The sequence below is a fragment of the Chelonia mydas genome, chromosome 1 (genome assembly GCF_015237465.2).
Source record: "Chelonia mydas isolate rCheMyd1 chromosome 1, rCheMyd1.pri.v2, whole genome shotgun sequence".
NCBI classification, from domain to species: domain Eukaryota; kingdom Metazoa; phylum Chordata; order Testudines; family Cheloniidae; genus Chelonia; species Chelonia mydas.
The window spans coordinates 157,200,104-157,214,550 of NC_057849.1; the positions used below are offsets into that span (position 1 = coordinate 157,200,104).

At 40.4% G+C, this 14,447-nt stretch overlaps 1 protein-coding gene across 8 annotated transcripts in view; it reads right to left on the reverse strand.

Annotated features, from left to right (window-relative positions):
• The window catches only part of LOC102940460 (beta-1,3-galactosyltransferase 5), a 106,487-nt gene that overhangs the window by 23,433 nt on the left and 68,607 nt on the right, over nucleotides 1-14,447 (reverse strand). For 4 of the 8 annotated variants that reach the window (XM_043538213.1, XM_043538207.1, XM_043538209.1 and 1 more), the window contains 4 exons: nucleotides 11,968-12,288; nucleotides 10,583-10,891; nucleotides 2,552-2,677; nucleotides 1,969-1,993 (listed from right to left, as the gene is read on the reverse strand). In XM_043538213.1, the coding sequence (XP_043394148.1) occupies nucleotides 1,969-1,993; nucleotides 2,552-2,677; nucleotides 10,583-10,891; nucleotides 11,968-12,288 (781 nt within the window). Of the gene's footprint in view, nucleotides 1-1,968; nucleotides 1,994-2,551; nucleotides 2,678-10,582; nucleotides 10,892-11,967; nucleotides 12,289-14,447 lie in introns of those variants that run through there. The other 4 variants (XM_043538214.1, XM_043538212.1, XR_006287943.1 and 1 more) reach the window with 3 other exon arrangements.

Sequence of the window (14,447 nt, forward strand, 5' to 3'; positions counted from 1 at the left end):
ATGTTTTGTTGATTTAGTCCAACCAGTTTATCTAGCTGTACCTGATAAATTGGTTGAAACAATAATTACAAACAGAATAACAAAACACCTGGAAGATCATGATATGATAAGGACTACTCAGCATGGTTTCTTCACCGGAAAATCTTGTTTCACTAATCTCTCAGAATTCTTTGAATGGGTCAATAAAATAGTGGATAAAGGAGAACCAGATGACAAAATGTATTTATGCAGTGTTGTTGTAGCCGTGTTGGTAGATTTTCAAGAGGCTGTTGACCAGGTTTCACACAAGATGTTACTAAAGAAGTTAAGTATCATGGGGTGAGAGGCAAAGTATTGTCATTGATCAAAAATAGCTAGGAGACAGAAAGCAAAGTAGGATTAAATATCCCAGAAGCATATAATAACTATGGTTGGATTCACAGTGTACACCTAAAAAATTAAAAAGGATAACACAAAGTAACCCCATTGAAAAAGTTTTTCTGTTCACATTAATACTGACAAATAGGATCTTAATATTGATTAACAGGATCCTACCTTTTAAGGTGTTTCAACCTAATGCAGTAATGCAAAACCAATTAGGTTGCTTTGTATTCAGATGTGTCTGATACTCAATTTGGTTAAGCAGGAAGTGTTGACAGGTATCACTGGCAGCTTTTTTTGTAGTATAACTAATGATCCTTAAAAAAGCAGGGGACATCATCTAATTTGTCTGCCAATTGGTCTCATTTAATTTGCATCAGTCTGTCTCAGTTTCAACCTTTCTTCTGTACCACAGAAATTCTAGCTCGGTTATACTCTGGGCAAATTGTAAACCTACTGTAATCTTGGCTGAAACTTGGAAGAGAGAGCTATTTTGGTGCACAGTGACCTCCTGTGGAATTTGTTGCAAATGCTGAGTGTTGAGGCTGGAGGAAATCTGGTGCAAAATTGGAATATCTAGAAGTATAGGATCAAATCTAAACCCATATTCAGTGAAGTACTTGAGCATATGCTTAATTTTTGGGTACCTGAGTATTCTCATTGGCTTTATGGGGACTGCTCACATGCTTATAAGTTAAGCACATGCTTAGGTATATTGCTGAATCTGGAACTCAGTAACTAGATCATTTTGATCATTTTCAAAAGAAGTTTTATGGGAACATCAGTTACAGTTTTCAGTAATATGGTGTTGCTGATTCACTCCAATGTGTGTAATGGGCACGTTTCTGACTGGGGGTTACTTTTTTAAAGGTAGTGATTTATAACTTCCAATTATGTAAACTTGGTTGTATAATCATTTTGGGGAGAAAACTAAAAGTGGAATGAGATTTTGGGCTGTACCTCTAAAGCTACGTTTGCATTGCGAGCAAGGGGTATAATTCCCATATAACTCACACTAACTTGATGAGAACTGGCAGGAGTATAAATAATAGCATAGCCATAGCAGCACCGAGGTCTAGCTTAGCCGTGCCGAGTACATACCCACGGGGATCGGGCAGGTTTGTACTCAACACAGCTAAGCTGCTGCTGCTGCCCATGCAACCCCAGTATGCTGCTAGAGCGAGTATGTGTACACAAGCAAGGAATCACACCCATAGCTTGCAGAGTAGCCTAAAAGGCTCAGCATAAAACTCGCATCCCAGAGGGAGGGATTGGGAAGGGTGATGCTGGTGGCTTTGAGCCACCTTTGCTTCCTTAGGGTTCTGGACTGCTGAGGGGAGCCAGTGAGGCCCCAGAATAATTTAGAAGGGCTGCCTGTGGGTGACAGCACTGCCCAGAATTCCCACAGTGCTAGAGGCTGTGGCCCTCCCCCACCTCTCCTGGAACACCCCTTATGCCTAGGCTTGCAATGGGGGCCTTATAGGGCAGTGTAAGCTGCCTTCCACAGTTCTCTCCTGGCCAGATCTGGGGCGCTAATGGCTCTTTTATGGTGCTGCAGAAACATACAAGGGGCATAGCAGAGGGGGAAACCCCTGGTATTCAACTTACCTCAACTCCTTTTGATAGGTGGACTCTGAAAGAAAGGAAGAAATGGTTTTAAAATACAGTGAAATAAAATAAGGCTTGCTACTGAGGTTCTCTCACTTTCTCACAGTTCAGACTGTATTTTAATACAGAAATTATTTCGTAGCTCCCCTCCCCTCCCGTCTGCAGTCACATAACATCCTGGTGTACTTGCTTACATGGAAAATTAATACTAGGAAAGAATTTACTGAATGCATTTGTAGCTGGTGTGTACATTGGATAGCTGTACAAATCTAGGTGTAGATGTACAGTGACTGTCAATGAGATTTGTGTTCTACGTCATTTACTCACTTTTGAAAATCTTACCCTTCCTCTTTACTATTGACAGAAATACTAACGAGCCACCAATTCCACTGGAAACAAGTTACATCAGAAGAAGTCAGCAGGCAACTATCTGTAGTATCTACAAGCCACTGGTTATCAGAATCACCTTTCTGCCCTGAACAATCCTTACCAAACTATGCACTATGCTTTAACTGAAATAGTAATAGATTAAATCTAATTTGAGGTTTAAAAAAAGCCTAGCCAGTAGCAAAAATCCACTTACCTTTGTTTTTTAGGCAGCAGTATATTATTATAAAAATAATAATGATCAGAAGAAGAAAACCAATTGACAATGTGACTGCAAGTATAATAGTCCGTGTCCGTGTGCTGTCTTCTTGGTTACCATTTTCTATTAAATGAAATGAAGTATCATTACACTAGCAGAGCTGCGACCTTTCTTTTTCTGAAGAGCGTGACCAACTTTCTGGAAACATTATTAAATTACTTGTTATTTAAAACAAGAGATGGATTGTGTTTCTCATTTGTGTTGAAAATGGCTTTCCCCTATATTGATGATACCCAGTACCACAAAATGCCTTGATCACGATAATTCTTTGTTACAATTATTCTACTTTATCTACTAGTTGTATTTCTGACAAACCTAGGCTGCTAATTTTCTTCATTCTTCACATTTAAACTTGTTTTGTAGACATTTCGAGCCCAATCTAAACTCACTGAAAGCAAATGGGAGTCTTTCCATTGGCTTCAGGAGGCTTCAACTCATTGTGCATAATTCAAAAAAACCCTCAGTTGTCCACGGTAAAGGACAAGCATGTTAACAACACATCTACTGAGTCTGAGATTGCTAACTGTAACACGTTCCTGCATCCTGGACTATAACATAATTTTGCATAGTGAGGTACACTATGCATTTATGGTGTTTTCACATAACTAGGATTCGATTTTTTTTTTAACCTATAATGCTAAATCGGGTGATTTCAAAATCATTCAGTGTATCCCTGTTTCTGGTTGCCACAGACAAAAGGTGCTCACCATATATCCCCCCAAATAATCAACATTAAATTGATAGCGTTTACCCTTTAACTAGTTGTCAACATACAATAGATGCTTCTTCTGATGGTAATACGGCCCTGTCCATCAGGCTCATCCAATATCTATGGTGCTCTTTAACCTAACTGGACCAATCTTTGATCTTCCTAACTGCAGGGAGTAACCTCAGCCCAAAAGCTAAGGCAGGTTCCAAAAGCAGTCCAAAATATAGCCCTGGTAGCTATATTAAAAACAAACTTCAAATCCAACCGAAAAGCACAAGGTTTGTACAGACTTGACAATACTGCCTCTGTTGCACTGGATTTGTGTGCGTCAGGTACTTTTTAGTGTTCCTAATTAAAGGTGGGCCTGAATGGCAAAATTTGGATACAGATTTCAGACTCACCAAAGTTTGCAGATATTCTTCTGGGGTTTTGGATTGGCCCATTATAGCATAATAGCCCAGATGCAAAATTTGGACTTGAATTTGGATTCTGAACACTCCAAAGATTGGATGGTTCAGAAATTATTTAATTTAGTCTCTTCTCTAATCCTAATGAACTATCAGCATGTAAATTAATCATGCAAATTAACCCAATTGAGGGGCTGCTCCTGCACCTAATTATAATCTACTACCCAAAATATTCCTGGATTCCAACTTTAACACATATCTTTACCCATCTAGAGCACTTCAACGATGTATTGTCTCCATGTCAATGGTCGTTATTAATGCTCTCTCCTAAGAGGATATTTTGCCCTTGGGTGTGTGAACATTAATTCCATTGCGAGTAATGGAAACCCTGTGTATAAATGCAAAGGCAGATATCAGCTCCAATTTTAAATACTCTTTATAGGTTCTTCATCCGCCATCCTCCTCCTCCAGCTACACGTGACCCACCTAATTCCCCCCAATATTTTCTGTTCATGTCATTCCCGACACACCTCAAACACCAGATTTTCTTCCCCCTTCATCCCAGGTTTTTTGAGCAACCAATCCTTCTCTCTCCTTCTGTGCCTTCTCTGAGCACCTTCCTGAATCCTGTCTGCCTTCAAATCTCATCACAACCAGATTCATCCCTCGCTCTTATGTAGGGCTCTCAATGCACTCGCTGAGAAAACTAACCACCCAGATCCTGCTACCAGTTAAATAAGTGGCAAAAACCATTTTACATTAAGGGAAGCAGAATCAAGGCTTTAATTTTCCATGTCTCTGTCTTCAATCATTCTTCCTAAGACTGGCCTTGTATAGCTTTTGTTCTGCCTCGCCATAACTACTGAAGTTACCAGTATATTATGATCTGTAGCCTTGTAGTTAATATGTATAAATCAATTGTGAAGTGTTTTGTGATTTTTTTGCATGGAAGAAATAAATCTACAGCATAAATCTGCATTTTATTTTATTTTGTGCCATACAAAATGCTATGGGAATTTTAAGGTAATTAAAATATGAAATTAATGTTAATCTTGCCTGTGTGTTTAATTATGTTTTTAATAAGTTATTGCTACCAAATATCAGTTATTTTGAGTACTCTTATTTTTAGTTCTTGTTTTTCTATTTAGCTTCTTGTAATACATTTCTCAGTTAACTTTAATACAGATTTGTGATAAGATACATGCAGAAAATAATTTGTTGTGCTTAGTCATATCAAGGTTAGATACAAGCAGTATATAGATTAATAGAGCTGTGTTAGTCTATATTTTTTTAATGAGTCCTAGAAACAGATCTCCATATGTGATAGCCTAAGATTTTTGTTTGTCAGCTGCAACGTTATGCTTTGGCAAACGCTACACTCTCATTAGTTTCACATTTCTTGGTACATATGGCAACTAAGGTTTGAGGAATAGTTCTTACAACAGCTTCATTTGTTCTTGTGATTTTCATTTAACCAGCCTTTCAGCCTTCATGGCCTATTCATTTGCCAAAGTAAGATAGCTGCTCAGGTCAAATTCAGGAACACCTGTAGTCTGCTTTTCAGGCAGCACAGAGCAGAAAGAGAGAGCAAGGGAAGGTTTTTGTTCAGTGCCTGCCCTTGAGCTTTGACATAGATGGATCACTAAGACTTGCCAGCATTGGAATGTAGAAGCAGGAAGATGCCAATGGCACTGCTCCTGTGCTCTGCACCAGCCTTCTCCAATGTACTTGTCACTCAGAATGATCACTCTGTTCAGGAGGACTGTTTTTAACACTTGTAATTCCCAAGAATTATGTTGATTTAAAAGCAGAGGACTCTAATTATCATTAGAAATTCAACATTAATTGATAGGAAAAGCTAAGCACAAGAAACCTGCACTGCATAATAATCATATACTTGGAGTTCTAAAAATGTCCTTACTTCTTTCCCCTTACTTTATCCATACTCTATAATCTCAGGTTAATATAAGTCTAATAAGTCTCCTGTCAGCATATTCTCTAATAGCATCTTTCACATTAATTCTAAGTTATTTCCATACTGTGGGAACTCCTTCAGAATGCATACTTTAACCAGTCTTGTTCACTGTCATTCTGTTGAGATCAAGGACTACAAAAAGCCTGCACATTAATGTTAAGAAACTTTACATACTTGAAACAAGTCTTGTAAGCAAAGTGCCCAGGATAATTTCAGATATTTCAATAAACCCCCCCAAAAGTGCATTGCTTAAGGAGTCCTCTTCCTTCATTTCTTTTTTACCTGAATCCTCTGTTTAAGATGAGATTTGTGTGGAATTTTCACTGCAGTGGAGCACAGCCATCTTTCAGGATTGAAGGGGAACTAGCAATGGAAAGGAACTTCCTACTGTGTATCACTAGAATCCATTACAAGAGATCTTCTCTATAATCTAGCGGAGGGGGAAACGAGATCATTGTGTGCAAAACTCAGCAGATTTTCTGTTTATAAAACGGATGAGAACAGACTGACTGTGGTATTCTTGAAGAAGCAGGGAGTCTTAGGTTTCACTAAAAAGCTGTTACGCCCACAATGTAACGGATGAGACGGCATCCAGTGTCTGGCTCGGAGAACTCTCTTTATGCGTATGTCTACCCAGCAGCGGTGTAAATCCCAGGGGGGGTACATGTACATGCACTTGCTCTGCTCGTGCTAGTGCACTAAAAATAGCAGTGTGCCCATGGTGGCACACGCAGCTGCTTGGGCTAGCCACCCGAGCACAATCCCCCCTGACCCTTTGGATACTCAAGCGGCAAGCCCAAGGTACTTCCCATATTGCCTGGCCCACATTGCTATTTTTAGGTGCTAGCTTGAGCAAAACTAGTGCATGTTTGTCTACCCACGCTGCAAATTAGACCTCCCAGCTACTGTGAAGACATACCCTCTGTCTGTGTCTAGCCTAGCCTACTTCCTACTAGTTACCTGGGGTGTCTGTAAGATGGCACTGTACCACATTGTCCCTCATAGTTCAGGATGTTGTGGAGACCATGAATGTGCCTGTAAGGAACTGGACTAGCTGGTGCTGGTATGGCTTAACACTTCCACATAAATCAGTGTGAAAAATAAACAGCCACAGACTTCCCATCTCAACTGCTGTCGTTATCATCTGCTTTTCCCAGTTTGGCAGTTTAATGAATCTCTTCCCTGTTTGATCTTTCTGCTTGTCCCAGGGACAGCAGCCCCATAAGAACTATAGTATTTTGCTAAATTGTGCATGAGGAAGCCCTCACCTTAGTCTCTGTAACGTCTACACTACCACTTACGTTGGCAAATGTTATGTCGCTCACGGGTGTGAAAAAACACCACCCTGAGCAGCATAATTTTTGCCAGCATAAGTGGCAGTGTGCACAGCGCTATGTCAGTTGGAGAGCTTCTCCTGCCGACATAGCTACTGCCACTCATTAGGGGTGGCTTAATTATGTCGACAGAAGATATGCCGTCGGCATAGAGTGGCTACACAAGAGATCTTACAGCGCCGCAGCTGCATCGGTACAGCTGTGCCAGTGTAAGGCCTCTAGTATAGACATAGCTTAACTGACAGATTAGTTAAGTCCCTGTTGGCCAGGCCCAATGTAACATTATGTGATGCCTTGCCTCAGGCATTAAATAAAACATTAGGAAGTTCAACTAACAAGCTTTACGTTGGCCATCTCTCCATTTTCAGTGGTTACAAGTGAAATAAAGGATCAAATGACGTCATCTGGAATTTTCTGTGCAATTCTGATTTTCCATGTTTCAGAAAGAGGAAATCAAACTGGAACAGGTGCAGAGAAGAGCTACTAGGGTGATCTGAGGAATGGAAAACCTGTCTTATGAGACTCAAAGAGCTTGGCTTGTTTAGTCTAACGAATAGAAGGCTGAAGGGAGATATGATTGCTCTGTATAAATACATCAGAGGGATAAATAACAGGGAGGGAGAGGAGTTATTTAAGTTAAGCATCAATGTGGACCCCAGAACAAATATATATAAACTGGCCATCAACAAGTTTAGGCTTGAAATTAGGCGAAGGTTTCTAACCAGCAGAGGAGTAAAATTCTGGAGCAGCCTCCCAAGGGGAGCAGTGGGGGCAAAAAGCTTAACTGGCTTCAAGATTGAGCTTGATAAATTTATGGAGGGGATGGTATGACAGGACTCCCTGCAATGGCATGTGGCCCATCGGTGACTGCCTATAGCAAAAATCCCCAATGGCTGGAGACGGGACACTAGATGGGGAGGGCTCTGAGTTACTACAGAGAATTCTTTCCCAGGTGTCTGCCTGGTGGGTCTAGCCCACATGCTCAGGGTCTAACTGATCATCATATTTGGGGTCAGGAAGGAATTTTCCCCCGGGGTCAAATTGGCAGAGACCGTGGAGGTTTTCACCTTCTTCTACAGCCTGGGGCATGGTGGTCACTTGCAGGTTTAAATTAGTGTAAATGGTGAATTCTCTGTAACTGGAAGTCTTTAAACCATGATGTGAGGACATCAGTAACTCAGCCAGAGATCAGGGTCTATTACACAAGTGAGTGGGTGAGGTTCTGTGGCCTGCAACGTGCAGGAGGTCAGACTAGATGATCACGATAGTCCCTTCTGACTTTAGTATGAATATCTGAGTAAGAATATACATTACAATTTAAACCTAATCAGTGTCCCATAAGTGACTTGCCACAAGATGTCAGAACATGTTAGTATTAGAGCTGAGTGAATCTAATATTTATTTAATTTTCTTTCTTGGTATAGGAATTAGATACAGTGCTCCTGTCAGATATTTCTAAATTATTATCTGCAAAAACATTAGAGTTTTCAGTTGCCTAAGTAGCCCCTGGAATCACGCTTAAAGTTGCAGGGCCCCCCAAATCTGAAATGGCACCCCTGTGGACAGGCACAGAGTTTGCCCACCCCCCACACATGCGGTCCCATTGTCCTGATCAGAGCCGCCCCTCCAAATATAGACGTCAAACTATGCCTATGCTGAGAAATCTTGAGTATCTGTTACTGCATAATCATTTTCCCAAAAAGGAATGCATGATGGTCCTATATGATCACCAATTATGTACTAATTGTGTCTGTGACATCTGTTTTTCTCTTCTTCTAATGTACAGCATGTAACTATGGAAACTGTGGGCAGATGCCTCAATAGCTCTAGAATGAGTAGGCTGGGGAGTTTAATCATTTTATTAAGTCCTCAGGACAGATCTCTTGTTTAGTCAGTAATTAGAAGCAATTTAACTTAGAGGAAGCCTTATTAAACCTAGTAAAATGGCCTTTTTCAATTGCATTACAAAGTAGATGGTCCTGAGAAATTTGCTAACAATGGCTCACACTTAAAGTAAAAGGCCCAGCCAGTCTGCCTATCTATCTATCTATCTAGGTTTTTATACCACACCCGTCACTGTAGTATCTGAATGCCTTTTATACACCATGCCAGTGCCACCCATTTCAGAACATGGGTCACATGTTACGTAACACTCCGAGGGGTGCCAGCTCAGCCAAAGAGCTGTCAGTTTGATGTCACAAGCTCAGCTCCTTTTTTCCACGCTCACCCAATCACTAAAAGAAACATGGATTTAAGGACCTCCTCTGCCTAGGGGAAACTCTGGGTGGCACAGAGTCACCATAAGGGCTTCTACACCACCTCTCCAGCCCCCACCATAGGAGGTGTGACAAAAGTGTCTCTGTGCCCCAGTAATCTCACCTTTTGTAACAGTTCCTAGAGACCATGAGCAGCTGGTGTTAATTTCAGCAGCCCTGAAACGACTCTTCTTTGCAGCACTGGGGACAAACGGCCAGATAATTCCCAAGATTGAGGGGCCAAAAAGGGCATTTTCATGCCTCCTCCCTCTGCTTCACCAAGCGCTGCTTAGCCCCAGTTGAGGATCTAGTCCTGTTTGTTCTTATTGTGCTAGCGCTTGGAAAAGAAAACCATCCATCACTACCTCAAAAACAGGTAGTGCTATTCAGGCAGCACAATGCAGGTGGCAGCTCAGCTTACCCAGCTGGTTGGTGATTCCCCTGGCATCGGGGGTCATATTAAGCTATGAGATTAATTTCCACAGGTTGTTGGTGAGGCCAAGAATTCAGCAATATGTCTGGATGCCTGCCACTATCTGGGACATGACGCTGGATGAGATGGGCCGCTGGGCTGATCGAGCATGGCAATTCCTGAGTTGGAGTGAAGCTTGGTAAAGTGCATGAGGCTGGAATGCCACTGTGCTAGAGTCATCCCTGGCTGATGGAACAGCCAGGACCCCCAAGGCGGAAACACGGTGGGGACCAAGCACAGTACGGCTCTGAGGCAATAACTACAATGGCAGAACAGATCTATGCCTGCCGTGTAACCTTGTGCAGAGCATTGTGTTGTGCACAAGTGTTTACTTTGGGTTGTGTGTAGGGGTGAAATCCTACCTCTGTTGAAGTCAGTGGCAAAACTTTCAGAGTTTAGTAGAGCCAGGATTTCACATTAGGATTTAGTCCTGAGCAAACAAGACATAGCATACGATGTTTATGCAACTGACAGATAGAAATCTATTGTTATTTCATGGCCAGAATCAATTTTTTTTCAATGCCTAAATTCATGTGGTGAGATCTTGCAAAAGGCAGAAAATCCAATTTTGTATGCAATGAAGCCCTTAATAAGCATTAGGGAGAGTTCTGTTTCCCTTGTGCTGTTCCAAATAAAGAGAATTTAGTGATGCTCAGGACTCGTGCTGGTGCTCAGCACAGGAGTGAATTTAACACTATGTGATGTCTGTATTGTTTACTAGAGTTTGAGTCTGTTACATTTGCAGGTGTCATGTTGCTTAAACTGGAATAAAAGATTTTCAAAATAAAAGGCATAGTATAGAGAACATTCACTTACCTGCAAGAGAATCCTGCACAATAAGAGTTACAGTTGCATTCTGGGGCTTAGGGAGTGCCTCTATATAAGCTAAGCATGTCAGTGTCTCATTGGCCATCGGAGTCAAAGTTAAGGTGCTCCCTTCATTGTGAAGATCATTAGATCCTTGACTGTGGTTAGTAACATACCTGGACTTATCTACAAAAGAGTCGTTTATCATCCAGGTCATGTTTGGAGCTGGAGCCCATCCTAAGGCTTCACAAACAATGTCAATTGTTTCATTCTTTCTTACTGTAGAGTTGTGATCTTTGATGAGCAAAGATCCATTAACTGTGGGGGGAAAAGATGATTTGTTCCTTCAGAATATTTAACTGCAATGGTGTCTTATTGCCCATTTTAAATCATCTTTGGCTACCAAAAATCCTATTTTGAAATTTTCAAGTTAAAAAAATAATTAAAATAAAATAGAAAACCTAAAACATAGAGATGTTGTTTACATGAGATAAATGTGGAAGCCACTGCAGCTTCTCAGCCATGTTATAGTCCATTTTGGTTTCACAACTAGACTTTATTTTCCACCATCTGTCCAATGAAAACTTTGGAAGTGTCATGCTTTGGCCATACTGAAATATCTCCTGCACCAGCTAAAGGACCATGTGTCATCAGGATTTTATTTCTCTGTTACCTCTTAGAGATGTTCTTCAGGTTTATCACGGAAAGTTTATAGAAAGGTGATGCCCTAGGCATCAGCCTTCTTCTTTTTTGGACAAATGAATAGTAGATGGAAGGAACTTTATTGGATGCACTTCCTTAATAATGATGCTTGAGGAAGCTACAGAGAGGATGTCTGATATACATGAAAGGTTTACTGGATCCTGGAAGCTGTAGTGTGCAGCAGCAGTCACATCCATGATATCACCTTGTGACTCAGAGGCTAAATTTTTGCACTACATTAAACCCCAACACAAACTGGGTGGAGGCTGGCTATTACTAGGTCGGACAGTAGGAAGGAACTCTCCATTAAATGCAAAAGAAGTGTTATGTACAAAAATGAGAAAAAAAATCCATAAAGACTCTGGCCAAAAGAGATTGTTTTTGACTGATGGCTGGCAGCACTGACACAGGCTTCTGGCACTTTCACACAACCCAGAACAGAGTAAGAGCTGCTACAGAAAAAAGTGAGCATAACTGAAGTCTTTTGCAGTGGCAGCCTCAGTCTACCTTGGAATGCCAATCTGTACATGAAATTACTGATCCAGCTTTCCAGATGAGAAACATAGCAGGCATAGGGCATTCACTGAAAGTTGGTACACATACAGTCTGGTAATTTTGGCATTGTGACATTGGATTTCTGTTAAGTACAATTTAATAAAAACTCTGTGACAAAAATGAAAAGGCATACAGACCTTGCACAGAAAGAAAGGCATAGCTGTTGGGGCTACTAAGTTGGAGGCTGCATTCTATTTGACCAGAATCGTCCAGCTGGACGTTGTGGATGATCAGCTCTGAGGTAAAAGTCTCACCGCTGGTATAATTTTGCTGAGTGAAGCGATTCATTGTTATAACAGCCCCTCCAAGGGAAGTTGTCGTGAGAACAGCATTCCCATTTAAAAGCCAGATGATAACTTGCCATCCTTGTGACACAGTACAGTTAAACCGGGCCTCTGAACCGGCTAGGACGGTTGCATTAGCAGGGCCATTAACAATAGAATAACCAAAGCCAAAACCTGGAAAGAAAAAAACAAGAATTGTAAATATACCAGCACCAATGTCAATGAGGTGCCTTTGGCGTACCTTGCATATTCAGCAAGATAAGACTACAAAACAAAAATACTTGGCTCTGAGTAACAGCACTTTGTCATGTGAATATTTTGTGTATTTGACGTCTGAAGAACATATCAGAAAACACCACTAAGTCCTCTAATCTGGCAACACATCTCTAATGATGAGTTTTACCAGATGCTTTCGGCGAAAGCTTAAAATCCCCATTATCATTAAGACAGGTTTCAGAGTAGCAGCCGTGTTAGTCTGTATTCGCAAAAAGAAAAGGAGGACTTGTGGCACCTTAGAGATTAACAAATTTATTTGAGCATAAGCTTTCGTGAGCTACGGCTCACTTCATCGGATGCATTTAGTGGGAAATACAGTGAGGAGATTTATATTCCTCACTGTATATAAATCTATATACAGGTATATAAATCTCCTCACTGTATTTTCCACTGAATGCATCTGATGAAGTGAGCTGTAGCTCACAAAAGCTTATGCTCAAAATAAATTGGTTAGTCTCTAAGGTGCCACAAGTACTCCTTTTATTATCATTAAGAATTCCCAGTAAAAAAATCTATGTTAAAATGGAGTTAAGGATGAGGAAGGTTGATTTTATATCAGTAGTTTTAAGGTCAAATACATTGCAAGGTTATTGTATTATCCCCAAACCAAGTGTTATAAACCCAGGAAATACACAATTAGAGTTAAACTTAAAAGAAACCTAAACAAGTTACCATATGGGAATGCATAGTTAGGGCACCCAGCAACCTGAACTCCGCTCTGCAGTGACAACATGGAAAAACAATGTGATTATGGCTGAGTCATTTTAAGTGTTTGTCATCCCAGATGAGATTAAACTGATTTGTAAAGACACATTAGATTTTTTTTTCCTTTCATGGTGTCACTATAGAGCAGAGTTAAGGCTTTTGTTGGAGGAGAACTTTCAGTTATGAAGACTAATGGGTGGGAAATTAAATATATGTTCAAATGTGCCTATGCACAAGATTTCAGTTAATTTTAATTTATTTATTGTTTGAAAAGTTACATTATACCTCAGATTCTTAAACTGTTATTTCCTTAGGGGGGAAAATACACTTTTCCTTCAATCCTCCAGGAGGAGGTCAGTAGAAGTAGTCATGGGAATAAAAGATTCTGTGCAGACAGATTTGCTTTTACATTCATGGAAGACTGTCATAGAGACTTGTTGCCTTCACAGGTTTCCATTAAAAACATTGTGCCTTTCTACAGCATTGCAGTCTCCTAAATATCTCTGTATATGAGCGACAGAATAGCCAATTAAACGCAAACTTCACTTCTACTGTTAGTTATCAAAATCATAAAATATATCGTAAAGCACTCTCCTTTCAACAGAAATAGCCCATTTTTCCTTGTAGAGTTGCAGTTATCCTTAGCATGCATCATTATCTTAAAGGTGAACTGGAGTGCTTTAAAATGTACACATTATTTCAAGTCCTGAAACACAATTATATGTAAACATTTAACATGTTTTATTAACAGTTGTTAAAACAAAATATGTGAAAGACAGTTCTTCCTCTTTCTACCTGCCAATTCCTAAACTGAGCGGATCCTAGCCTACAACTGCTGATGACATCACTAAAACAGCAGTGGCTTTTGTGACATCAGTACAGTGGCTAGGAAACAGACTGAGACCACTAACCGGTTTTACATGCTCCATTTACAGCAACAGCCATCAGATTATCATGATTTCTGGTCATTACTGACCATTGCCAGATGTGAACCACTGACTTAGGTGAAAAAGACTCTGTACCCTTAACAATTCCCGGAGCCTGGATTGTGACCTCACAGACATATGTGACAGAACTAGCCTGCTTATTAGTTAGCCTTTGAAATATGAAACGTCTTTACCCGTTTTTTCCTCTCTGTCCCCTGGGACTACACAATTTTGATATATTGAATTCTGAGGGTTAAATTTTCAAGGCTTTCTGTGAACTTTAGATGATTGATTGCAACTGACTTTAATAGCCATCATGAGGTTCAAACTGTACACAACCATTTTTAGAATTCACTACAGAAATCTGATTTTTCCTGAATCCTGGGTTATATAACAGCCCAAAAAACCCTAGTGGGTTTTCAACAC